A 22,735-nucleotide genomic window follows, 5' to 3' on the forward strand; every position below is an offset into this window, starting at 1 on the left:
CAGGGTGTTGGGGGGCACCCGAGGGGGTTTAGGGGTACCTCAGGGTGTTGAGGGGTGCCATGGGGGGGTTTAGGGGTACCCCAGGGTGTTTGGGGGGCACCCCGAGGGGGTTTAGGGGTACCTCAGGGTGTTGGGGGGTGCCCCGAGGGGGTTTAGGGGTACCCCAGGGTGTTTGGGGGACGCCCTGAGGGGGTTTAGGGGTACCTCAGGGTGTTGGGAGTTGACATGGGGGGATTTAGGGGTAATGCCCAAAAGTTTAAGGGGGTTGGGGGGTACCCCAAGATGTTGGGGGTGTGCTCTGGGGGGGTTTAGGGGTACCCCAGGGTGTTTGGGGGGCACCCTGAGGGGGTTTAGGGGTACCTCAGGGTGTTGGGGGTGCCCCGAGGGGGTTTAGGGGTACCCCAGGGTGTTGGGGGTCACCCCGAGGGGGTTTAGGGGTACCTCAGGGTGTTGGGGGTGCCCCGAGGGGGTTTAGGGGTACCCCAGGGTGTTGGGGGTCACCCCGAGGGGGTTTAGGGGTACCTCAGGGGTGTTGGGGGGCACCCGAGGGGGTTTAGGGGTACCCCAGGGTGTTGGGGGTCACCCCGAGGGGGTTTAGGGGTACCTCAGGGTGTTGGGGGGCACACTGAGGGGGTTTAGGGGTACCCCAGGGTGTTGGGGGGCACCCTGCAGTGTCTGGGGGTATTGGGGGGACACCCACTAGTATCGGGGTTCACCCAGGGGTGTTGGGGGCACCCAGGGGTATCAGCCGACACCCCCGGGGCAGCTTCTGGGGAGGATTAACACGGGTCTGGGGGCGCCCCGCGGGGCGGGGGGGATCTGCTGGGTGTGGGGGCAGAGGGGAAGGTTTTGGGGGACCCGTAGGGGGGGGGGCGGTGATTTATTTTTTGGGGTGTCCCCCCCCTCACACCTTATCTTGAGGATCTGCTTGGTCTCCTTGTCGCTGTAGGGCGCCGTGGAGATGATGAGGAGCCGGTCGAGGAGGTCGATGGGGAGCCCGTGGGGGCTCTGGTAGTTGGTTCCCCGAATGCTGGGGGGGGTAAAAAAGATGAGGGGGGGTCCCCTGTACCCCAAATCCCCCCCCCGGACCCCCCCTGACCGGGTGATGCCGCGGTTGGTGGCCATGATGAGGACGGGCGCCATGTCGCTCTCCAGCGCCCGGTTGAGGAAGGAAAAACACTCGATGTCCAACATGTGAACTTCATCGATGAACAGAACCTGGGGGGGGGGGGCCGCGGGGGGGGTTATGGGGGGTTTGGGGGGGCTCCCCGTGTGCCCCCACCCCGCCCCGAGCTCACCCCGGGGATGACTTCGGCTTTGCCTTCCTCCCGCCACTCGGCCACTTTGGCGTTGATCTGCTCCCGCACCTCCGTCTTGATCTCCCCCGTGTCGCCTGGGGGGGATCGGGGGTTAGGGGGGGGCTATGGGGGGGCTGGGGGGGCTATGGGGGGGATCGGGGGGTCTTGGGGGGCGGTTTTGGGGGACCTGGAGGTGTTGGGGGGGGGGCTGAGAGTGGTTCTGAGGGGATGTGGGGGGGTTATCGGGGGGCCTGGGGGGTCTTAGGGGCAGTTATGAGGGACTAAGGGTGGTGGGGGGAGCTGGGGGCACTTAGGGGGCAGGAAAGGCAGTTGTGGGGCAGGAAGGGCAGTTGTGGGGCAGTTATGGGGAGGAAGGGCAGTTGTGGGGCAGGAAGGGCAGTTGTGGGGCAGTTGTGGGGCAGGAAGGGCAGTTGTGGGGCAGGAAGGGCAGTTGTGGGGCAGCTGTGGGGCAGGCGTGGGGCCGCACCCGAGAAGAGGGCGAGGAAGCCCTGGGTGCGGCTGTTGATGACGTCGATCTCGTGCAGCGACACCGTGTGCACGACCTCCTTCCGCTTCTGCAGCTCCCCGTCGGGGCACTGCACGAACTTCGTCTGGGGGGGCGGGGGCAAAAGGGGGTTCAGGTCACCCCCAGCCCCCCCTGAACCCAGGGAGCCCCCGCAGGACCCCTCACCCCCCCCCTAAAACCAGGGACCCCCCAAACCCCCCTCAGAGCCCCCAAACCCCCCCCGAGACCCCCCCCACCCCCCGGTCTCCTCCAAACCCCCCCAAGTCCCCCTGGAACCCCCATGAGACCCCCAAAAGTTCCCTAAACCCCCCCCAGACCCCCCAAAAAACCCTCAGAGCACCCCAAGTCCCCCTCGACCCCCCAAAGCCCCCTCAACCTCCTTCAAAAGCCCTCAACACCCCAGACCCCCCCCGAGACCCCCCCACTCCACCTGGGCCCCTCCAGTCCCTTGTGCCCCCCCAGCCCCACCTGTGCCCCCCCCGCCCCATCTGTGCCCCCCAGTCCCCTTGTGCCCCCCCCAGCCCCACTTGTGCCCCCCCCAGCCCCACCTGGGCCCCCCCCCCAGCCCACCTGGGCCCCCCCGTGCCCCCCACCTGCGCCCCCCATGGCGTCGTAGTCCCGCGCCCGCGTGAAGGAGCGCCCGAGCTTCGAGATCTTCCCGGTGGCCTTGTCGATGGTGATCACGTCCCTGGGGGGGGGGGAATTTGCCTTTATTTTGGGGTGTCCCCCCCCAGTTCGGGGTCCCTTTCCCTCCCCCCAATCCCCCAAGTACCTTTTTTTACCCATTTAACCTTTCGGGGACCCTTTTTCATGGTTTTTCTCCCCATTGCCGGTTCCTTCCCACCTCCGGCCCAGCGGTCCGTAACCACCAGAAAACGGGGAGTTTTGCCCCAAAATCGCAGCGTCTCGCCCCATTTTACCCCCGTTCTCACGTTATCTTAAACCTTTGTCGCCCCGTTTTCAGGGATTTTACCCAATCCGGGGGCTTTTTCATCCCATTTTCGCGTTTCTCCCGCTCCCTTTTCGCCCCTTTTCTCTATTTTTCTTTTTTATGACCCGTTTTGGGGCTTTTTTTCAACATATTTTCACACTTTCCGGACCAATTTTGATCTTTTTTACAACGTTTTCCCAAGTTTTCAGGGCGTTTTCTACACTGATAACCCCACCTCGGGTTTTTTCAACCCATTTTTCGGGGCTTTTCACCCCATTTTCAAGCTTTCGCCCCATTTCTGAACCCATTCACCCAATTTCTTTTTCTACCCAATTTTCCTTTTTTTTTCACCCGGTTTTCAGGTTTTTCACACAATTTAAGCTTTTTTTTCCCTTAGTTTTCAAGCTCTTTTACCCGTTTTCTCCAGTTTTCCCCATTTTTCCCACGTTTTCACCCCGTTTTCAGACTCTTCCACCACATTTTCAGGTATTTTAATCCCCACTGGAGCCCTTTTACCCCATTTCTGTGATTTTTTAACCCATTTTTTTGATTCTCATTTTTAGAGTTTTTTTTATTTTTCACCGTTTTCAGCCTTTTTCACACCGTATTTTCTCTATTTCATACAATTTAGAACGTTTTCAACCCGTTTTCCAAACTCTCCCTCTGATTTTACCGGTTTTTCACCCCTGTTTCAGGGTCTTTTTTTCGCCCTTTTTCAGTTTTTTTACCCCATTTTCTAGTGTTTTTTTTTTTTTACGCTTTTCCAGGTTTTTTTCACCCCATTTTCAGCCTTTTTTTCTCCCTTGATTTACCGTTTCAGCCTCCCCTCGCCCCATTTAGGGCTCCCCCCCATTTTGGGGTCCCACCACCACATTTTGGGATCCCCCACATTTTTGGGGTCCCTGTACTCCATTTTTGGGGCCTCCTCCCCAATTTTGGGGTCCCCCCCACATCTTGGGGTCCCCCTGCCCCATTTTGGGGTCTCTACTCCATTTTGGGGTCCCCCCACATCTTGGGGTCCCTCTACTCCATTTTGGGGCCTCCCGCCCCATTTTGGGGTCCCCCTGCCCAATTTTGGGGTCCCCCTTACCACATTTTGGGGCCTCCCGCCCCATTTTGGGGTCCCTCACCACATTTTTGGGGTCTCTACTCCATTTTGGGGTGTCCCCCACCCCATTCATGACCCCCCCAAACCCCACTTCAGACCCTTTACCCCATCCCAGCCTCCATTTCGAAACCCCTATCCCCCCCCCGACCTCCAGAGCGCCCCCCCCCGATTCGGGTGCCCCCCCCGATTTCGGGGTGCCCCCCCCTCACTCACCCCGCCTGCACCTTCTCCTTGGTCAGCGACTCGATCATCTTGGTCCCCAGATCATAAATCGTTTCCATTTCCGTCGTTTTTAACGTCAATTTTCCCACTTTCGTTCCCTGAAAACGCACGGGGGGGCCCCCCAACATTAGCCGGGGGGGGGGCTGAGGGAAATTTTGGGGTCCCCTAAATAATTTTTTGGGGTCCCCTGAAGGATTTTCTTTTTTGGGGGGGGGGGGGGGGGGGGTATAAACCGCCCCCCTCACCGTGCCGGTGGCCGGGCGATCGATTTGAATCTCCACCACTTCCCCCTCGATAATTTCCGTCTCCTCTCTGCCCAAAAATTAATAAATATATAAATTGAGGGGTCAGGGGGGGGGGGAAGACACCCCAAAAATGAGGGGGGAACCCCGAAAATGAAGGGGGGGGGCTCCTGACTTGATGCGGACGCCGATTGGAGCGGCGAAACGCCTGAGTCAGCGCCTCGGTCCGGCTCATTTCCAGGGAGAAAATCTCGCTGCCGGCGATGGCCGTGAAGGGGGTGTCGGGCCCCAGCGCCTGCGCCATCCTGCCGCCGGGAACATTTTGGGGAGAATTCAGCCATTTTTCCGTCATTTCGGGGGGGGGGGTTCGGGGGGGGGCTCGCAGACCCATGGCGATGGCGGTTTTCCCGGTGCCGGCTGCCCGGCGATCAGCACGGCTCTGCCCGCGATTTTCCCCTCCTTGATCATCTCCAGGATGACGCCGGCGGCGCGACGAGCGGCCAGTTGTCCCACCATGCCCTGGGAGACCTGCGGGGGGGCCCGGGGGGGGGTTAGGGGGGGCTGAACCCCCAAAATTTACCGGTTTTTAATTTTTTTTTTTCTTCAAGGGGGTCGCCCCCTCCCACGTCTCCCCTCGGCACCTGGCGCGGCTCCAGCGCGTCGTCCAGGCCCAGGCCGCGGATGTGGGAGTGGGCACCTGGGGGGGGGGGGGGGGGGGGGGGGGGAGGAGTTAAAAAGACCCCCCAAAAAATTGGGGGGGGGGTAATAAAAAAAAAAGGGGTGACCCCCCCCACCCCCAAGGATGGGAGAGGGTCCCCGTGGTGGGGGGACCCCCCCCCCGGCTCACCGATGCGCTCGATCTGGTCACGTCTCGGACCTCCGGGGACTTTTGGGGTCTGGGCGGGGGGGGGGGGGGGGAGATTTTTTTTTGGGGGGGGGGTGTCAGGGTCCCCCAAAATTCTGCCCCAAACCCTCCTGACACCGCCGCGCCCCCCCCAATCAGCTCCGTCCTCATCCTGATCTGCCCTTGCTCCCCCCCCCCTCCAGCTCCTCGGGGTCCCCCCAACCCCCCCAGGACCCCCCCAAACCCCCCCGAGCTCGTCGGGACTCCCCCAAACCCCCCCCAGGACCCCCCCAAAATCCCCAGACCCCCCCACCCCCCCCTGAGCCCCTCGGGACCCCCCCAAAGCCCCCCCCAGGACACCCCCGACCCCCTTTAACGCTTCACAACCCCCCCCAGCCCCTCACGACCCCCCCACTCCCCCCCCCCGACCCCCCAGGACCCCCCCAAACCCCCTCAGCCCCCCCCGAGCCCCCCCAGGCCCCTCACAGGACCCCCCCAAACCCCCCCGGACCCCCCCAAATCCCCGCAGCCCCCCCGCACCGCCGTTGCCATGGCGCCGCCGGTCCCGCGCTGCTCTCACGCTCGCCGCGCGCGCGCCGGAAGTGGCGCAGGGCGGGAAACGGGCGAAGGGGGCGGAGCCTCGGGGGAGTTGAGGGGGAGCGGCCGCTCTGGCGGCGCCTCTCGATGGTGCGCGGTCCTCCAGAACCCGCCAAGGGGTCTTTTGGGGAGTGTGGGGCTGCCCCATAGCCCCGGCCTGTGCCCCATAGAGACCCCCCAGCCCCTCAGCCTGCCCCATAGAGACCCCCCAGCCCCTCAGCCTGCCCCATAGCCCCGGCCTGCCCCACAGATACCCCAGAGCTGACCTATAGCCCAGCCTGCCCCATAGGTACCCTATAGGCAACCCCATAAATGCCCCACAGCCGCCCCACCCCCTCTCAGCCCCACCCTCCCCTCCCCCACAGGGGGCGGAGCCAACAATCCCCCCGCCCCCTCGCTGTGGCCTCTCCCCCGTTGCCCCTTTAAGGCCTCCCATTGCCCTTTAAGCCTCCCCCCTCCCCCCCCACGCGCGTGTTCCCCCCCCTCCCCCCCCCCCCGGCGCGTGCCCCCCCCCGCCCCGCTCGCGCGTCTCGTCCAATCAGCGCCGGGCGAGGGCGGGGCCAGGGGCGGGGCCTGCGGTCTGGTTTGGGGGGGGGGGGTCAGTCCGCGATCAGCTGCGGGAGCGCGGGGAGGTGAGGGGGGGGGGGGGCGGCGAAGGGACCCCCCCCGGGACCCCCCCATGGACCCCCCCGGGGGGGGCACCCAGAGCGGGGGGGGGGCGGCTCCTGGGGGGGTCTGGGGGGGGTCCTATGGGTGGGGGGGGTCACTTGGGGGGTGCAGGGGGGCCCTTTGGGGTTTTGGGGGGTCCCATGGCTGGGGGGGCCCCTGGGGGGGGCTGGGGGGGGGTCTCGTGGGTGCGGGGGGGGCCCTTTGGGGGGGTCCCGTGGGTGGGGGGAGCTGCTGGGGGGGGTCCCATGGGTGGGGGGTCCTTTGGGGGGATGGGGGGGGTCCTGTGGGTGCGGGGGGGCCCTTTTTGGGGGGTCTCATGGGTGGGGGGGGTCCCCCGGGGGAGTTTGGGGGGTCCCAAGGGGGGGGGATCACTTGAGGGGGGGGTCTGGGGGGTTTTTATGGGGGGGGGCATTTGGGGGGGCTGGGGGGGTCCCATGGTTCCGGGGGGGGCTGGGGGGGGGGGTCTCATGGGTGTGGGGGGACCCTTTAGGGGGCGCTCGGGGGGTTTCCATGGATGGGGGGATCCTCTGAGGGGGTCCCATGGGTGGGGGGGGTCCCTCGGGGGGGGTTCCCATAAGGGGGAGAAGTACTTTGGGGGGGTCCCAAGGGTGGGGGGAGCTGCTGGAGGGGCGTCTGGGGGGTCCCATGGAGGGGGGGTCGCTTTAGGGGGTTATGGGGGGGCTGCATGGGTGGGGGGGGTCCTATAGGTGAGGAGGGGCCCTTTGGGGGGTCCCATGGAGGGGGGGGGCTCCCATGGGGAGGCCTCAAGATCTTGGGAGGCCCATGGGGGGTAGGGGGGTGCCCCTAGGGGGGGTCCCATGGGTGGGGGGGTCACTGCAGGGGCACAGGGGTTACCCCCCATTTCTGCCCCCATTTTGGGGTCACCCCCCAGTTTTTCGGGCCCCCCCCCCGCAGGTGAGCTGCCCCCTCCCCATTTTTTCGGGGTGTCCCCCCCCCAGGCGCGATGCCGCTGTCCCGCAGCGTCTCCGTGAGCTCCCTCCCGGGGCTGGAGGAGTGGGGGGGCCCCGGCGCCCCCGACAACGTCGTCCTCTTCGAGGTGGCCTGGGAGGTCGCCAACAAGGGTGAGCGCCCCGGGGGGGGACCCCGAGAACCGCGGGGACCCCCCCGCAACGCCCCCGACCCCCCCCGGGCCCCTGCGACCCCCCCCCCGGCCCCCAGGATCCCCCCAAAAAACCTCCCGGGGGTCCCCTTGGGCCGAGGCCTGGGGCTGGAGGCCTGGGCTGGCCCAGGATGCTTTGCGGCCGGTGGGGAGGGGGCGGAGCTCCCAGCATGCCCCGGGGCGGGGTCAGGGCCCAAAGGCCTCTGGGATACGTGGGGGCAAGTTGGGGGGGGCTGTGCATTGTGGGATACAGGAGGGGTCAGGGCCTGGTGCATTGTGGGATATGGGGGGGTCAGGGCCTGGTGCATTGTGGGATATAGGGGCTGAGGCCTGGTGCGCTTTAGACTACTGGGGCAAGGCCTGGTGCATGCTGGGAAGCCACGCCCCCTCGCAGGGCATTGTGGGCCACTGGGGGGGTAGGAGGCACAGCCCGGTGCATGCTGGGAAGCCCCCGACCCCGGTGCATTGTGGGATACTTGGGGGGTGTGAGCCCCCAGGTGCATGATGGGGGGGGTGCCCTCATGCATTGTGGGATGCTCTGAGGCTCCCGGTGCATGCTGGGAAGCCACGCCCCCTCCCATGCATTGGAGGGGTGTCACGTGTCCCGGGGCATGCTGGGATACCGCCAGCCGCAGTGCATCATGGGATACCACGAGGCCTAGTGGGGCTGTGGGTTAAGGGGAAGCCCCGGGGCATTGTGGGATGCCGCGAGGCCTGGTTTGATGTGGGTTAACTGGGGCCCAGTGCATTCTGGGATGGCCTGTGCCCCAGGGCATGCTGGGATACCGCCATCCCCGGGGCATTATGGGATGGCACAAGGCCTAGTATATTGCAGGTTAAAGGGAGCCCCAGGGTGTTGTGGGATGACCTGTGTCCTCATGTATTATGGGATGTCACGTGTCCTGTGTATTATGGGATGGCCCATGCCCTGGTGCATGCTGGGATATCACGTGCCCTAGTGCATTGTGGGATACCGCCAGCCCCGGGGCATTATGGGATGTCGCAAGGCCTAGTATATTGCAGGTTAAAGGGAGCCCCAGGGCGTTGTGGGATGACCTGTGTCCTGATGTATTATGGGGTGTCACATGACATGTGAATTACGGGATGGGCCATGCCCTGGTGCATGCTGGGACACCGCCAGCCTCGGGGCATTATGGGATGCTGCGAGGCCTCTCATCCTGCGGGTGGTTGTTGCGCCAGGGTTTGACACGAGGCCTGGGGGGCGATGGTCCCCGGTGCATTGTGGGCTGCCGCGTGCCCCGGTGCATTGTGGGCTGACGGTCGCCCCGGTGCATGCTGGGAACGCCGGCAGTGGGCGGGATCTACACGGTGCTGCAGACCAAGGCGAGGGTGACGGCCGACGAGTGGGGCGAGAGCTACGTGCTGGTGGGCCCCTACGTGGAGAGCAGCGTCCGCACCCAGGTGGAGCTGCTGGAGCCGCCCCAGCCCGCCCTGCGCCGCACCCTGGCGGCCATGAACGCCCAAGGGTGCAAGGTGGGCACCCAAGGGTGCAGGGGGGGCACCCAGGGACCCCGGCGGGCACCCAAGGGTGGGGGGCAGCGAGGGGGCGAGAGGGATCCGTGAGGTGTTCGGGGGGGATACATGGGGTGGGAGGCTCTGGGGGGGGTGAGGGGGGCACCCGCAGCGCCACGAGCACCCAAGGGTGCAGGGGGGGGCACCCACAGGCCCAGGGTGCTGCCAAGGGCCCCGGGCGCCCTCCCCCACCCCACGTGGGGGGTTATTTTTAGCCCCCCCCAGCTCGCGTTACGCTCCCCCCACGCCAGAAAGGGCAGCAAAGGTCAGGGGCTCCCCTCCCCCCCCCCCAACCCGGGGGGGCTGGGCTTGATTTTTGGGGACATTGACCCGTTTTTGGGCAATTTTAACCCATTTTGGGGACTTTTTAATCCGTAGGGGGGGAACGGTCACACATTTTGAGGAAATGGCCCCGTTTTGTGGGTTTTTTCACTCATTTTGGGGATGTTTGATCCCTTTTGGGGCGTATTAAGGCAATTTTGAAAATATTTCCTCAGTTTTGGAGAACATTGATCTATTTTTGGTGAAAATTAGTTTATTTGTCAATAATATTAACTCACGTATGAAAAACATTACCCTGGTTTTGGGTAACAGTCTGGTTTCGTGAATTTTAACTTGATTTGGGGAGTTTTAACTTAATTTGGGAAAAATTAACCCACTTTTGGGGCAGAATTACCCCATTTTTGGGGAGAATTAACGCACTTCTGGGCCTCATTAGACTATTTTTGGATACATTTTACCATTTTTTTACATATATTTAAATATTTGAGGGAACACTTAATCCCTTTTGAAGGACATGAGGCCAGTTTTGGGGATGTTTAAGCCATTTTGGGGATGTTTAAGCCATTTTTGGGGCTGTTTAAGCTAGCTTGGGTCACATTAACCCATTTTTGGGGACATTTTAGGCGTTTGGGGGGCAGATTTACTGTATTTTTGGGGATATTTAATCCCTTTTTGAGGATGTTTAATCCATTTTGGGGATACTTAATCCGTTTTTGGGGATGTTTAATCCATTATTGGGGATATTTAACCCAACTTGGGTCACATTAACTTATTTTGGGGGACGTTAAACCCTTTTTGGGGACATTTTAGGTATTTGGGGGGCAGATTACTGCATTTTTGGGGCTATTTAATCCATTTTTTGGGGTGTTTAACCCAGCTTGAGCCGTATTAACCCGTTTTTGGGGACGTTTTAGGCATTTGAGGGACACGTTATTGCTCTTTTGGGGATATTTAATCCATTTTTGAGAATATTTCAGCCAGTTTGACCCATATGAACTCATTTTTGAACACGTATAACCAGTTTTAGGGTTTGTTTCATTTCTTGGGGGAGGCCTCATGTCTGGGGGTGCCCCCCCAGGGAGCCATTTTGTGGAATTTTGGGGTGCTGAGGGGTTTAGGGTGCGGGGTAGCGGAGGGTTTTAGGGGCGCTGAAGAGTTCGCCGTGCCCCGTTTTGGGGTGCAGGCTGATGGAGGGGACCCCAGGGGAGGTCATTTGGGGGTGCTGAGACTTTGGGAGTGTCCCCCCCCTTTTTTTGGGGTGCAGCCACACTTTGGGCGCCGGCTGCTAGAGGGGAGGTTTGGGCTCACGGGGGAGTTCGAGGTCTCCCTGGTTTTGGGGTGCGAGCAGATGGAGGGAAACCCGCAGGGCGTTTGGGGGGGTGCTGAAGGTTTTGGGGTGCCTTTTTTTTTGGGGGGGGGGTTCAGGTGCATTTTGGGCGCTGGCTGATCGAGGGGAGCCCGGCCGTGGTGCTGCTGGACGTGGGGGCCACGGCCTGGAGCCTGGAGCGCTGGAAGGGGGAGCTCTGGGAGAGCTGCGCCATCGGGGTGCCCTGGTACGACCGCGAGGCCAACGACGCCGTCCTCTTCGGCTTCCTCGTCGCCTGGTTCCTCGGGGAGGTCGGTCTTGGGGGGGCCCCAGAGAATTTGGGGGTCCCCGGGGGGGGTGGGGTGGTCCTGAGAAGTTTTTAGGGTCCTTGAGAGGGTTTTGGGCGGGGGCAAGGGAGTTTTAGGGGCCCCAGGTTTGTCCTCGTCAGCTTCTTTGTCACCTGGTTCCTTGGGGTGGGAAGTTTTGGGGGTCCCCGGGGGGGTTTGGGGGGGTTCTGAGAGGGTTTTAGGGTCCAGGGTCCTTGGGAGGGTTTTGGGGGGTGCCAAGGGGGTTTTAGGGGCCCCAGGTACGTCTGGGGGGGGGGTCCCCATTCCAGTGTCCCCTGTGGGTGACAGCGACATTGTTGGGGGGGTGACGGTGACACTGGGGTGTTACGATCCCCATGGGGGGGTCCCAGACCTCCGAGCGTTCCCTGGGGGGGGGTCCCCACTCCAGCGTCCCCTGTGGGTGACAGTGACATTGTTGGGGGGGTCACGGTGACACTGGGGCGTTGGGATCCCCAGGGGGGGGGGTCCCACACATCCGAGCGTTCCCTGGGGGGGGGTGTTCCCCGTTCCCTCGTCCCCCCGCGGGTGCCGGTGACAGTTATTTTTTTGGGGGGGGGGTGTCAGTTCGCGGCGCAGAGCGAGGAGCGCCCCTTCATCGTGGGCCACTTCCACGAGTGGCTGGCGGGGCTGGGGCTGGTGCTGAGCCGCGCGCGGCGCTTGCCCGTGGCCACCATCTTCACCACCCACGCCACCCTGCTGGGCCCGGTACCTCTGCGCCGGCAGCGTGGACTTCTACAACAACCTCCACAGCGTGAGCGGGGCCGGGGGGGCGCGGGGGGGGTATGGGGGTATGGGGGCAACAGGGGGGCGTGGGGGGGCCGGGGGGGCACAGGGAGGGGCAGGAACCCAGGGAGGGGGATTTGGGGCTGGGGGCAGGTGGGGAGGGACAGAGCTGGGGGGGGGGGTGTGAAGAGGAGGAGGGGGGGACACACATCAAGTGGGGGGGGAACTTGGGGTTGGGGGGAGCCAGGGAGGGGGATTTGGGGGGGGGGGGGAACCTGGAGGAAAAATTGGGGTGAATTTGGGGTGGGGGGAACACGGAGGGGGGGAACATGGCGGGGGGAACCTGGGGCTGGGGGGACCCAAGGGAGGGCGGCAGCACCCCGGTGCATGATGGGACAGTGAGGGGGGGGGGTGTCAGGGGTCACCCTGGTGCATTGTGGGACCCTGGGGGTCACCCCGGTGGCATTGTGGGATGCTGGGGGGGTCACCTGGGAGTACCTGTAGGCCGCTGGGGGTTGGGGTTGCCGTGGTGCATTGTGGGATGCTGGGGTTCAGGGCTCACCCCGGTGCATTGTGGGATGCTGGGGGGGTCAGAGGTCACCCCGGTGCATTGTGGGATGCTGGGGGGGTCACCTGGGAGCCATTGTAGGCCGCTGGGGGTCGAGGTTGCTGTGGTGCCTGCTGGGCCGCTGGGGGTCAGGGGTCACCCCGGTGCATTGTGGGACTCTGGGGGGGAGTCAGAGGTCACCCCAGTGCATTGTGGGATGCTGGGGGGTCAGGGCTCACCCCGGTGCATTGTGGGCCGCGGGCGGTGACCCCCCCGCCGTGCCCGGGCCCAGTTTGACGTGGACAAGGAGGCCGGGGAGCGGCAGATCTACCACCGGTACTGCCTGGAGCGCGCGGCCGCCCACTGCGCCCACGTCCTCACCACCGTGTCCCACGTCACCGCCGCCGAGGCCGAGCACCTGCTCAAGCGCAAACCCGGTGGGCAGCGGCGCCCTGAGCCCCCCCCCGCGCGGGGGGCACCCCCAGATCCCCAGAGCACCCCAGATCTCCAGCCCCCCCCCCCCCGCAGTGTTCCCGAGGAGCACCTCAGTGTCCGGAGGGGGGACCCCGGTGTCCCTGGGAGGGATCCTGACACATCCAGGGGGTCCCAGTGTCCTCAGGGACCCAAAACCCTCCCCGGGGACCCCAACAGCCCCATCAGGGGACCCCAAAACCCCCAGGGGGACCCAAACAGGCTCATGGGGACCCCAAGAGTAACTCCAGCACCCCCAGGGGGACAAAGATCCCCCAGGGACCCCAAAACCCTCCCCAGGGATCCCAACAGCCCCAGAGGGACCCCCAAGATCCTCATGGGGACCCCAAGGGTGACCCCAAGGTCCTCTCAGGGACCCCCCAAGGGGGGTCCCAGTGCCAAAGGGGGGGACACAACACCCCCCACCCCCAGGGACCCCAACATCTCCAGGGGGGACCCTGACACGCCCAGAGGAGTCCCAGCACCCTCTGGGGAGGCACAAAGATCCCTCAGGAACCCCAAAACCCCCACAGGGACCCCAGCAGCCCCAGGGGGACCCCAAGAGTGACCCCAACACCCCCCCGGTGAGGACAAAGATCCCACATGAACCCCAACCCCCCCCCACCGCCCCCCTGAGGGGACCCCAACTCTCCCACAGCAAACCCAGTACCCCTCGAAGGACCCAGGGGGCCCCAGAGGGATTCAGGGCATCTGGGGGGTGGGGGAGCCCCAAACCCAACCCTCCGGGTGTGTGTGGGGGGGGTGTGTGTCCCCCCCAGATCTGGTGACCCCCAACGGCCTCAACGTCCGGAAGTTCTCGGCCATGCACGAGTTCCAGAACCTGCACGCCCAGAGCAAAGCTCGTGTCCAGGAGTTCGTCCGGGGACACTTCTACGGGTCGGTGTCCCCAGGGGGGGACCCCAAAATCAGGGGGGGGGACCCCAACATCGAGGGGGGACGCTCCAGAGTCCAGGAGGGGACCTGGGTGTGCATGGGGGGGACCCAGGAGTCCTGTGAGATAGAAACATCCGGGGGGGGATACAGGTGTCCCAACTTTTGGGGTAGATGTGGGGTTTTGGGGGGTCCTCGATGTCTAGGGGGGACCCTCAGGAGTTTGGGGGGGCCCCAGGTGGTTTGCGGGGGACCTGGACATTTGAGGGGGGCCCAGGAGATAGAGGTACCTGGGGGGGATACAAGTTTTGGGGGGGGAACATGGATTTGGGGGGGTGTGGGGTGGATTTGTGGGGGTGTCAGAGGAGTCGGGGGGGGGGGGGGGTCAGAAGGTTTGGGAGGGGGTCAAGAGGTTTTGGGGGGCTCCCAGGGAGTTTTGGGGTACCCTGGGGGTGTGTGAGAGATTTGGGTGAGTTCTGGGAGGAATTGGGGGGTACCGGAGGGGTTGGGAGGAGTCTGGGGGGGATCGGAAGGATTTGGGGGGTTCAGGGCGTTTTGGGGGGCTCCCCGCGGGTTTTGGGGTGCCCCGGGGTGACGGGGTCCCCGCAGGCACCTGGATTTCGACCTGGACAAGACGCTTTTCTTCTTCATCGCGGGGCGTTACGAGTTCTCCAACAAGGGGGCCGACATCTTCCTGGAGGCGCTGGCGCGGCTCAACTACCTCCTGCGGGTGACACAGGGGGACACGGGGGGACAGGGGGGTGTGGGGACACGGGGGGAGGACAGGGGGGTGTGGGGACACGGGGGGGGTGTGGGGACACGGGGGGGGGACACGGGGATGGGGGCACGTGGGAGTTACGGGGGCTGGGGAGGTGCAGGGGCGTGTTTGGGGACTGGGGGACATTTGGGGACACAGGAGCCATTTGGGGACACGAAGGACATTTGAGACTGGGGGGGAGACATTTGGGGCCGGGGGGACCTTTGGGGACATTTGAAACGGGGGGGGGACACACACACGACACATTTGGGGACAATTGGGCCAGGGACTGTTTGGGGACATTTGGGGACACGGGGGGGATGTTTTGAGGCGGGAGAGGGGACGTTTGGGGCCAAGGGGGGGGATATGAGGGGTTGGGGGACACCGGGGGACACCGGGGGACACTGGGGGACACCGGGGGCCCCCGCAGGTGAACGGCAGCGAGGTGACGGTGGTGGCTTTCTTCATCATGCCGGCCCGGACCAACAACTTCAACGTGGAGTCGCTGAAGGGCCAGGCCGTGCGCAAACAGCTCTGGTGGGACCCCAAAACCCCCCGGGGGGGACCCCAAAACCTCCGGGAGCCCCCAGAACCCACAGGGACCCCCCAAAACCCACAGGGACCCCCCCCCAAAATGTCCCCAAACCCCAGGGCTTCCCCCCCAAAAACCTGAAGGATTTCACAAAAAAAAAAAAACCAACAGGGGTGACCCCCCCCAAACCACCTGACCCCCCCCCAAAAACCTCATGGGACCCCCGAAACCCCAGGGGGGACCCCAAAACGCTGAAGACCCCCCCAAAACTCCTCAAGACCCCCGAGGACCCCCCAAAACCCCTCATGGACCCCCCCCCCCCCCCAATCTCCAGGATCCTCCCCGCAATCCCCAAGGGCCCCCCCCCAAATGCCCTCAGGGCCCCCCCAAACCCCCCCCCGGGGAACCCCAAACCCCCCACGGGAACCCCCAAAACCCCAGGAACCCCCCCAAGACCCCCCAGGAACCCCCCAACCCCCCCCCAAAGCGTCCAGGGAAGGGCACGTGGCCCCCCCCCGGGCACCCAGGCTGATACCCCCACCCTCCTTTTTCTCCCCTATCCCCCCCATTTTCCTACCCCCCCATTTCTCTCCCCCCCCCCCAATTTCCCCCCTCCCCCCCCCCCAATTTTTCTCTCCTCCCCCCCCAATTTTTCTCCTCCCCCCCCCCCCCAGGGACACGGCCAACGCCGTCAAGAAAAATTTGGGAAGAAACTCTACGAATCGCTGCTGGTGTAAGCGCCGCGCTCCCCCCCCCCCCTTCCCTCTCTTTAATTTTTTGAGGCCCCTTATTTATTTGGGGGGGGCCGGGGGGGGTCCTATTTTACCCCTCCGTGTCCCCCCCCCTTAAAATTTTTCCAGGGGGAACCTCCCGGACATGAACAAAATGCTGGACCGGGAGGATTTCACCATGATGAAACGCGCCATCTTCGCCACCCAGGTACCCCCCCCCGCCTCGTTTGGGGTTGATTTTTTTTTAATTTGGGGGGGGCGCTACACAAAATTGGGGGGGTCCTGGCTCAACCCGACACTTGGATCTTCTTGTTTTTTGTTGTTTTTTTTTTTTTTAACGTGCCCCCCCCTCCTCTCTCAGCGACAGTCGTTCCCCCCCGTTTGCACCCACAACATGTTGGACGACGCCACCGACCCCATCCTGACCACGATCCGCCGCATCGGGCTCTTCAACAGCAGCAACGACCGGGTCAAGGTGACAATGGGGGGGCAGTTTTATTGGGGGGGGGGTGTGTGAAGGGATTTTGGGGGGGGTCAGGGATATTTGGGAGGGACTGAGGGGGGTTTTGGGGCGTTTTGGGGTGGGTAAGGGAGGATTTGGGGGTTTAAGGGGGCGTTTTGGGAGGCTGGGGGGCTCATGGAGGGTTTGGGGGGCCGGGGGGGGGGGGGAAGGGGGGGTTGGGGGGGTTTGGGAAGGTCCTGGGGGGGTAAAAAGACATTTTGGGGGGTTGGGGGACATGGTGGGGGGGACTGAGGGGGGGTTCTGGGGCGTTTTGGGGTGGGTAAGGGAGGATTTGGGGGTTTAAGGGGGAGTTTTGGGGAGGGCTGGGGGGCTCATGGAGGGTTTGGGGGTTTCAGGGGGGGTTTGGGGGGGTCTTGGGGGGGTAAAAAGACATTTTGGGGGGGTGGGGGACATGGAAGGGGGGGGCTGAAAGGGTTTTGGGGTTGGTAAGAGAAAATTTGGGGGTCTAAGGGAGGTTTTGGGGAGGGCTGGGGGGTTCAAGGAGGGTTTGGGGCCTTGGGGGGTTTTGGGGGGGGATTGGGGGGGCTGGGGGGGTAAAAAGACATTTTGGGGGCTGGGGGACATGGAGGGGGTCTGAGGGGGGTTTGGGGTTTGGGGGTGGGTAAGGAGGGGGCTGAGGGGTTTGGGGGGCCTGGAGGAAGTTGGGGGGATCCTGGGGGGTCCGCGGGGGAGTTGGGGTGTCTTTGGTGACCTGGAGAAGCTCATGGAGGGGGGGGGGGGAGTGTCCCAGGGGGGGTCCCCAAGCTCTGGGGGCTTCCAGGGGGAATTGGGGGTCCCGGGGCAGGGTCTGAGGGTTGGGGGTTCCCGGGGGGGCCCTTTCTGACTCTGCCGCCCCCCCGTGTCCCCCCCCCAGATCATTTTCCACCCCGAGTTCCTGTCGTCCACCAGCCCCCTCCTGCCCGTCGACTACGAGGAGTTTGTCCGGGGGTGTCACCTGGGGGTGGTTTCCCTCTTACTACGAACCTTGGGGTTACACCCCAGGTAAAAACAAACTTGGGGGGGCCCCCTCCTGGATATTTGGGACCCCCCTCTTTCTCTGATTAACCCCCCCCCCCCCCCCCGATTTTATTTGTGTGTGTGTCCCCCCCCCAAAGCTGAGTGCACGGTCATGGGCATCCCCAGCGTCTCCACCAACCTGTCGGGGTTCGGGTGTTTCATGGAGGAGCACATCGCCGACCCCTCGGCCTACGGTCAGCGGGGGGGGCACACGGGGGGGTCCCCAATATTTGGGGACATGGAGGGGGGTCCCCAAACCCTTGGGGACATGGGGGGGGGGGTCCCCAAACCCCGTGGGGACATGGAAGGGGGCACCCAAACACCTGAGGCCATGGCGGGGGGGGGTGAACACTTGGGGCCATGGGGGGGGTCCCCAAACCTCTGGGGTCATGGGGGGGGGGGTCCCCAAGCTCCCAGGTCCTGGGGTGGGGGGGTCCCTGGGCCGGGTCCCCCAGCACTTGTGTCCCTGGGTCCCCAACAACCCCCCAGTTTCCCTGGGTGCCCAAGTCCCCAACCCCCTGGCGCCCTGTGTCCCCCCCCTCCGTGTCCCTGTGTCCCCCCCCTCCGTGTCCCTGTGTCCCCCCTCCGTGTCCCTGTGCCCCCCCCCGTGTCCTTTGCCCCTCCCCATGTCCCTGTGCCCCCCCGTGTCCCTGTGTCCCTGTGTCTGTACCCCCCCAGCTCCCTGTGTCCCCCCCAGCTCCCTGTGTCCCTGTGTCCCCCCCCCAGCTCCCCGTGTTCCCCCCTGGCTCCCTGCACCCCCCCACCGTGTCCCTGCATCCCCCCCCCAGCTCCCTGTGCCCCCCCCTTGTGTCCCCGTGTCCCTCCCTGGCTCTCTGTCCCCCCGCGCCCCCCCCCGGCTCCCCGCGCCCCCCCCGTGGGTGCCCGTTTCCCCGGGGGGTGACGCGGTGCCGCCGCAGGGATCTACATCGTGGACCGGCGGTTCCGGGCGCCCGAGGAGTCGTGCGCGCAGCTCACCGCCTTCCTCTACGGCTTCTGCCAGCAGAGCCGGCGCCAGCGCATCGTCCAGCGCAACCGCACCGAGCGCCTCTCCGACCTCCTCGACTGGAAGTACCTGGGCAGGGTGAGAGGGCGCGGGGGGGGCCGGGGGGGGCTGCAGGGCATTTAGGGGCTTCTCAGGGGAGTCTGGAGGCTCTCGGGGGTGTCCTGGCAGGGGTTCGGGGGGGGTCTGAGGGGTGCTGGAGGGGACCTGGGGGGTGGAGAAGGTCCGGGGGGGTCTGGGGGCTCTCGGGGGGGTCATGGAAGGGGTTCGGGGGGGTCTGGGGGGGTCTGGAGGACATTTAGGGGCTTCTCAGGGGGGTCTGGGGGCTCTCGGGGGTGTCCTGGCAGGGGGTTCGGGGGGGTCTGAGGGTGCTGGAGGGGACCTGGGGGGTGGAGAAGGTCCGGGGGGGTCTGGGGGCTCTCGGGGGGGTCATGGAAGGGGTTCGGGGGGGTCTGGGGGGGTCTGGAGGACATTTAGGGGCTTCTCAGGGGGGTCTGGGGGCTCTCGGGGGTGTCCTGGCAGGGGTCGGGGGGTCTGAGGGGTGCTGGAGGGGACCTGGGGGGGTGGAGAAGGTCCGGGGGGGTCTGGGGGCTCTCGGGGGGGTCATGGAAGGGGTTCAGGGGGTCTGGGGGGGTCTGGGGGACATTTAGGGGCTTCTCAGGGGGGTCTGGGGGCTCTCGGGGGTGTCCTGGCAGGGGGTTCGGGGGGTCTGAGGGGTGCTGGAGGGGACCTGGGGGGGTGGAGAAGGTCCGGGGGGGTCTGGGGGCTCTCGGGGGGGGTCATGGAAGGGGTTCAGGGGGGTCTGGGGGGGTCTGGGGGACATTTAGGGGCTTCTCAGGGGGGTCTGGGGGCTCTCGGGGGTGTCCTGGCAGGGGTTCGGGGGGGTCTGAGGGGTGCTGGAGGGGACCTGGGGGGTGGAGAAGGTCCGGGGGGGTCTGGGGGCTCTCGGGGGGGGTCATGGAAGGGGTTCAGGGGGGTCTGGGGGGGTCTGGGGGACATTTAGGGGCTTCTCAGGGGGGTCTGGGGGCTCTCGGGGGGGTCATGGGAAGGGGTTCGGGGGGTCTGAGGGGTGCTGGAGGGGACCTGGGGGGGTGGAGAAGGTCCGGGGGGTCTGGGGGCTCTCGGGGGGGGGTCATGGAAGGGGTTCGGGGGGGTCTGGGGGGTGCTGGGGAGGATCCAGAGGGGTGGAGAAGGTCCTGGGGGTCTAGGGGGGTTTGGGGGGTCCTGGCAGGGGTTCAGGGGGGTCTGGGGGGGTCTGGGGGACATTTAGGGCTTCTCAGGGGGGTCTGGGGGCTCTCGGGGGGGTCATGGAAGGGGTTCGGGGGGTCTGGGAGGTGCTGGAGGGGACCTGGGGGGGTGGAGAAGGTCCAGGGGGGGTCTGGGGGGTCTGGAGGACATTTACGGGGTGCTCAGGGGGGTCTGGGGGCTCTCGGGGGGCCTGGCAGGGGTTCGGGGGGGTCTGGGGGGTGGAGAAGGTTCTCGGGGGGGGGCTGGAGGAGTCCGGGGGGGTCCTGGAGAGTTTGCGGGTGTCCCCGGGGGGGGTTGGGATGTCCCTGGGTCTTGGGGGGGGGGGGGGGGGGGCGGCCTTGGAGGGGCCTGAAGAAGGCTGGGGGGGGTCAGGGGAGTCCAGGGGGTACGGGGGGGGGGGGGGTGTCCCAGGGGTGTTTGGGGGCGTCCAAGGGGTTTGGGGGGTTCGGGAGGGGTTCAAGAGGTTTTAGGGGGGTTCAGGGGGTTCGGGGGGGGTCCAAATGGTTTGTAGGATTCAGGGGGGGTCCAAGGAGCTTGGGGGGGTCCAAGGGGTTTGGGGGGGTTCGGGGGGGGGGGGGGGGAATGTTCTCTGAGAGTCCTGAAGTCGATTCTGGGCTGATACTGCTGGTCCGGGGGGGGCTGGGGAGGGCCTGGGGGGGGTCCTGGGCTATGTGGGGGGGGGAAGCTGAGAATTTTTTTTCGGGGGGGGGGTATCCTCTGACCTTGACCTTTGCCCCCCCCAGTACTACACCTTCGCCCGCCGCATGGCGCTGGCCAAGGCCTTTCCCGAGAGTTTCACCTACGAACCCCCCGAGGCCGCCGCCGTGAGTCCCCCGCGTGTCCGTCCCCCCCCCGGCCAAAAAAAAAAAAAAAACCCCCCAAACCTTCCAGAACTTTCTCCCCTTGACAAATTTTTCTCATTTCTTCCACCCCCCCCCCCCCCCAAAGGGTTTCCGTTACCCCCGTCCGGCCTCGGTCCCCCTCGCCCGCCCTCTCCCGCCTCTCCAGCCCCCGGCACAGCGACGAGGAGGACGAACGTTACGACGAGGAGGAAGAAGCTGCCAAGGACCGAGCCAATATCCGACGCCCCCCCAGCCCCCCCGGCCTGCCCACCAGGAACTGAAACACCCCCCCCAAAAAAAAAAAACAAAACAAAAAAAAAAATTTGGGGTGTCCCACAGGGGAAAAAAAAAAAAAAAAAAGGGGGAGTGGGGGGAATCCAGGTGCCTCTTTTTTTTTTTGCCACGTGGAAAAAAAGGGGTGGGGGGGGGACACAATCACACCCCCCCCCCTCAGCTATGGGGTGGAAAGGTGGAGGGGGCGATGTGGGCCCCTCCCAGCCCCACAGCGTTTGCTCAGGCTCAGCCCCACAGAATTTGGGGGTGTCCCCACACATCCCCCCCCCCCCCCCTCCCCCCTTTCAATACACAGTGCCTGGGCCTGGGGGGGGGGGGGGGGGGAAGGTGTTACCAAAAAAAAAAAAAAAAAGGGGGGGGACGCTATGGGGCAGCCCCACATCAATCCTCACACCCCCACACCCCCCCAAAAATCACACACACTCCACCCCCCAAGTGTGGGTCCGGCGGGGGGGGCGGGGGGGGGGGGGGGGGGCGCCGCATCCGTCCGTCCCCCCCCCGCGGCGCAGCGGATAATAAAGGTGCTTCAGAGCCACTTGGGGTTCCGGCAGCTGTTTTTGGGGGGGTGGGGGGGTGGTTTTAGGGAGGGGGGTGTCCCCCAAATTATAGGGCGGGTTTGGGGGGGGCACCCCCCTTTTTAAATATAGTGTGGGGGGGTGGTTTTGGGGCTCCCCCCCCCCCCCCCCCTCCCTTCCTCTGCGGTCGCACCCCCTGAGTCACCCCAGGGTGGGGCTGATAATTATTAAAATGGGGGGGGGGTGGGCGTGGCTGAAAGGGGAGGGGCCTGCAGGTGGTTGGGGGGGGGGTACCCCCGTGCGCGCGAGCCCCGGGGGGGTCAGAACCACCATGGGGGGTCCCGCGCTCGGGCGCCTCCTGCTGCTGGCGGCCGGGGCCGGAGCGGTGCTGCGGTGAGTGGGGGAGGGGCGGGGGGGGAGGGGGGGGTCGTGACACCCCCCCCCACCCCCCCCCCACCAACCCTGGACACTTTGGGGGGGGTCGTGTCACCCCTCCCCCAACCACGGGCTGGGTTTTTGGGGGGGGGGGGGGAGGGAGGAGGAGGAGGAATGGGGGGGGGGAGGGGGCACCCGGGTGTGGGGGGAGGGGTGGAGGTCGTGACCCCCCAACCCTGGACATTTTGTGGGGGGAGGGGTGGGGGGGTCGTGTCACCCCTCCCCCACCCCCGGACAGGTTTTTTCGGGGGGGGGGGGAGGGGGGAGCCGCGATGTTGGGGGGGGGGGGGAGGGGGCACCCGTTGAGGGGGGGAGGGGGAGGGGGTCATGTCACCCCTCCCCCACCCCCGGACAGGATTTTACGGGGGGGGGAGGGGGGAGCCGCGATGTTGGGGGAGGGGCAGGGGGCACCCGGGTGGGGGAGGGGTCGTGTCAGCCCCAGCCTGGACAGTTTGGGGGGGGGGGGGGTGGGGGAGGGGTCCCTGGATACCTTGGGGGGGGGGAAGGGGAGGAGGAGGAATGGGGTGGGGGAGGGGGGCACCCAGGTGCTGTGGGGGAGGGGCAGGGGGTTCCCAGGATGCTGGGGGGGGGATGGGGGGGGAGGGGCACTCGGATGCCTGAGAGTCCCCTGGCGGGGTGGGGGAGGGGCGGGGTGGGGGGAGGGGCACCCAAAGGCCTCGGTCCCCCTTTTTGAGTGGGGGAGGGGCAGGGGGTCCCTTGGGGGGGTGGGGGAGGGGCGCAGGGCAGCCGGGGTGGGGGTTGGGCTCCCCGGCAGGATGGGGAGGGGGGGGACGGGGGGAGGGGCTCCCCGGTCACGTGGACGCCCCCGGGTGGGGCCCGGTGGGGGCGGGAGCCGGTCAGACCCGCTCAGCCCCGGCCCCGCCCACAGGGGCGTGACCCCACGAGTGACCTTTGACCCCCATCCCCCCCCCCCCCGCCAGGGCGACCCCGGGACCCTCATTAACCCCCGGGGGCGGGGCCTGGGGACCCTCATTAACATCATTAACCTCGTTAAAGCTGCCTGGGCCCCCCCTCCATGGCCCCTCCCTCCCTCATTAACCCCCCCACCTCATTAACCTCATTAACCTCTTTAACCTCATTAACCTCATTAGCCCGCCCCCTCATTACCCTCGTTACCCCCCACGGGACCCTCTGAGGCCCCCCCCCCCCCCCGTTAAACCTCATTAACCCCCCGCTGAGCTAAT

The 22,735-nt window shown here is 65.4% G+C and overlaps 2 protein-coding genes across 2 annotated transcripts in view; one reads left to right on the top strand and one right to left on the bottom strand.

The window, feature by feature from the left end:
• RUVBL2 (RuvB like AAA ATPase 2) overlaps nucleotides 1-22,735 on the bottom strand; it is a 28,368-nt gene that overhangs the window by 2,418 nt on the left and 3,215 nt on the right. Inside the window, 16 exon segments of the mRNA XM_074929824.1 lie at nucleotides 911-1,030; nucleotides 1,100-1,218; nucleotides 1,299-1,393; nucleotides 1,786-1,909; nucleotides 2,395-2,512; nucleotides 4,077-4,183; nucleotides 4,331-4,397; nucleotides 4,503-4,519; nucleotides 4,521-4,632; nucleotides 4,711-4,741; nucleotides 4,744-4,855; nucleotides 4,969-5,024; nucleotides 5,175-5,186; nucleotides 5,189-5,223; nucleotides 14,155-14,381; nucleotides 18,122-18,403. Of these exon segments, the coding sequence (XP_074785925.1) occupies nucleotides 911-1,030; nucleotides 1,100-1,218; nucleotides 1,299-1,393; nucleotides 1,786-1,909; nucleotides 2,395-2,512; nucleotides 4,077-4,183; nucleotides 4,331-4,397; nucleotides 4,503-4,519; nucleotides 4,521-4,632; nucleotides 4,711-4,741; nucleotides 4,744-4,855; nucleotides 4,969-5,024; nucleotides 5,175-5,186; nucleotides 5,189-5,223; nucleotides 14,155-14,381; nucleotides 18,122-18,403 (1,634 nt within the window).
• GYS1 (glycogen synthase 1) lies at nucleotides 6,297-20,714 on the top strand. Its single transcript, XM_074929995.1, is given in 21 exon segments — nucleotides 6,297-6,400; nucleotides 7,397-7,519; nucleotides 8,870-9,051; nucleotides 10,798-10,989; nucleotides 11,590-11,727; nucleotides 11,729-11,776; nucleotides 12,588-12,732; nucleotides 13,546-13,663; nucleotides 14,267-14,387; nucleotides 14,845-14,951; nucleotides 15,621-15,637; nucleotides 15,640-15,679; nucleotides 15,807-15,885; nucleotides 16,039-16,152; nucleotides 17,054-17,143; nucleotides 17,145-17,181; nucleotides 17,295-17,390; nucleotides 18,114-18,277; nucleotides 20,188-20,268; nucleotides 20,393-20,421; nucleotides 20,423-20,714. Coding segments are annotated over 20 exon segments (2,061 nt in total). The 5' UTR covers nucleotides 6,297-6,400; nucleotides 7,397-7,401; the 3' UTR covers nucleotides 20,568-20,714.

The sequence above is a fragment of the Athene noctua genome, chromosome 31 (genome assembly GCF_965140245.1).
Source record: "Athene noctua chromosome 31, bAthNoc1.hap1.1, whole genome shotgun sequence".
Classification (NCBI taxonomy): Eukaryota; Metazoa; Chordata; class Aves; order Strigiformes; family Strigidae; genus Athene; species Athene noctua.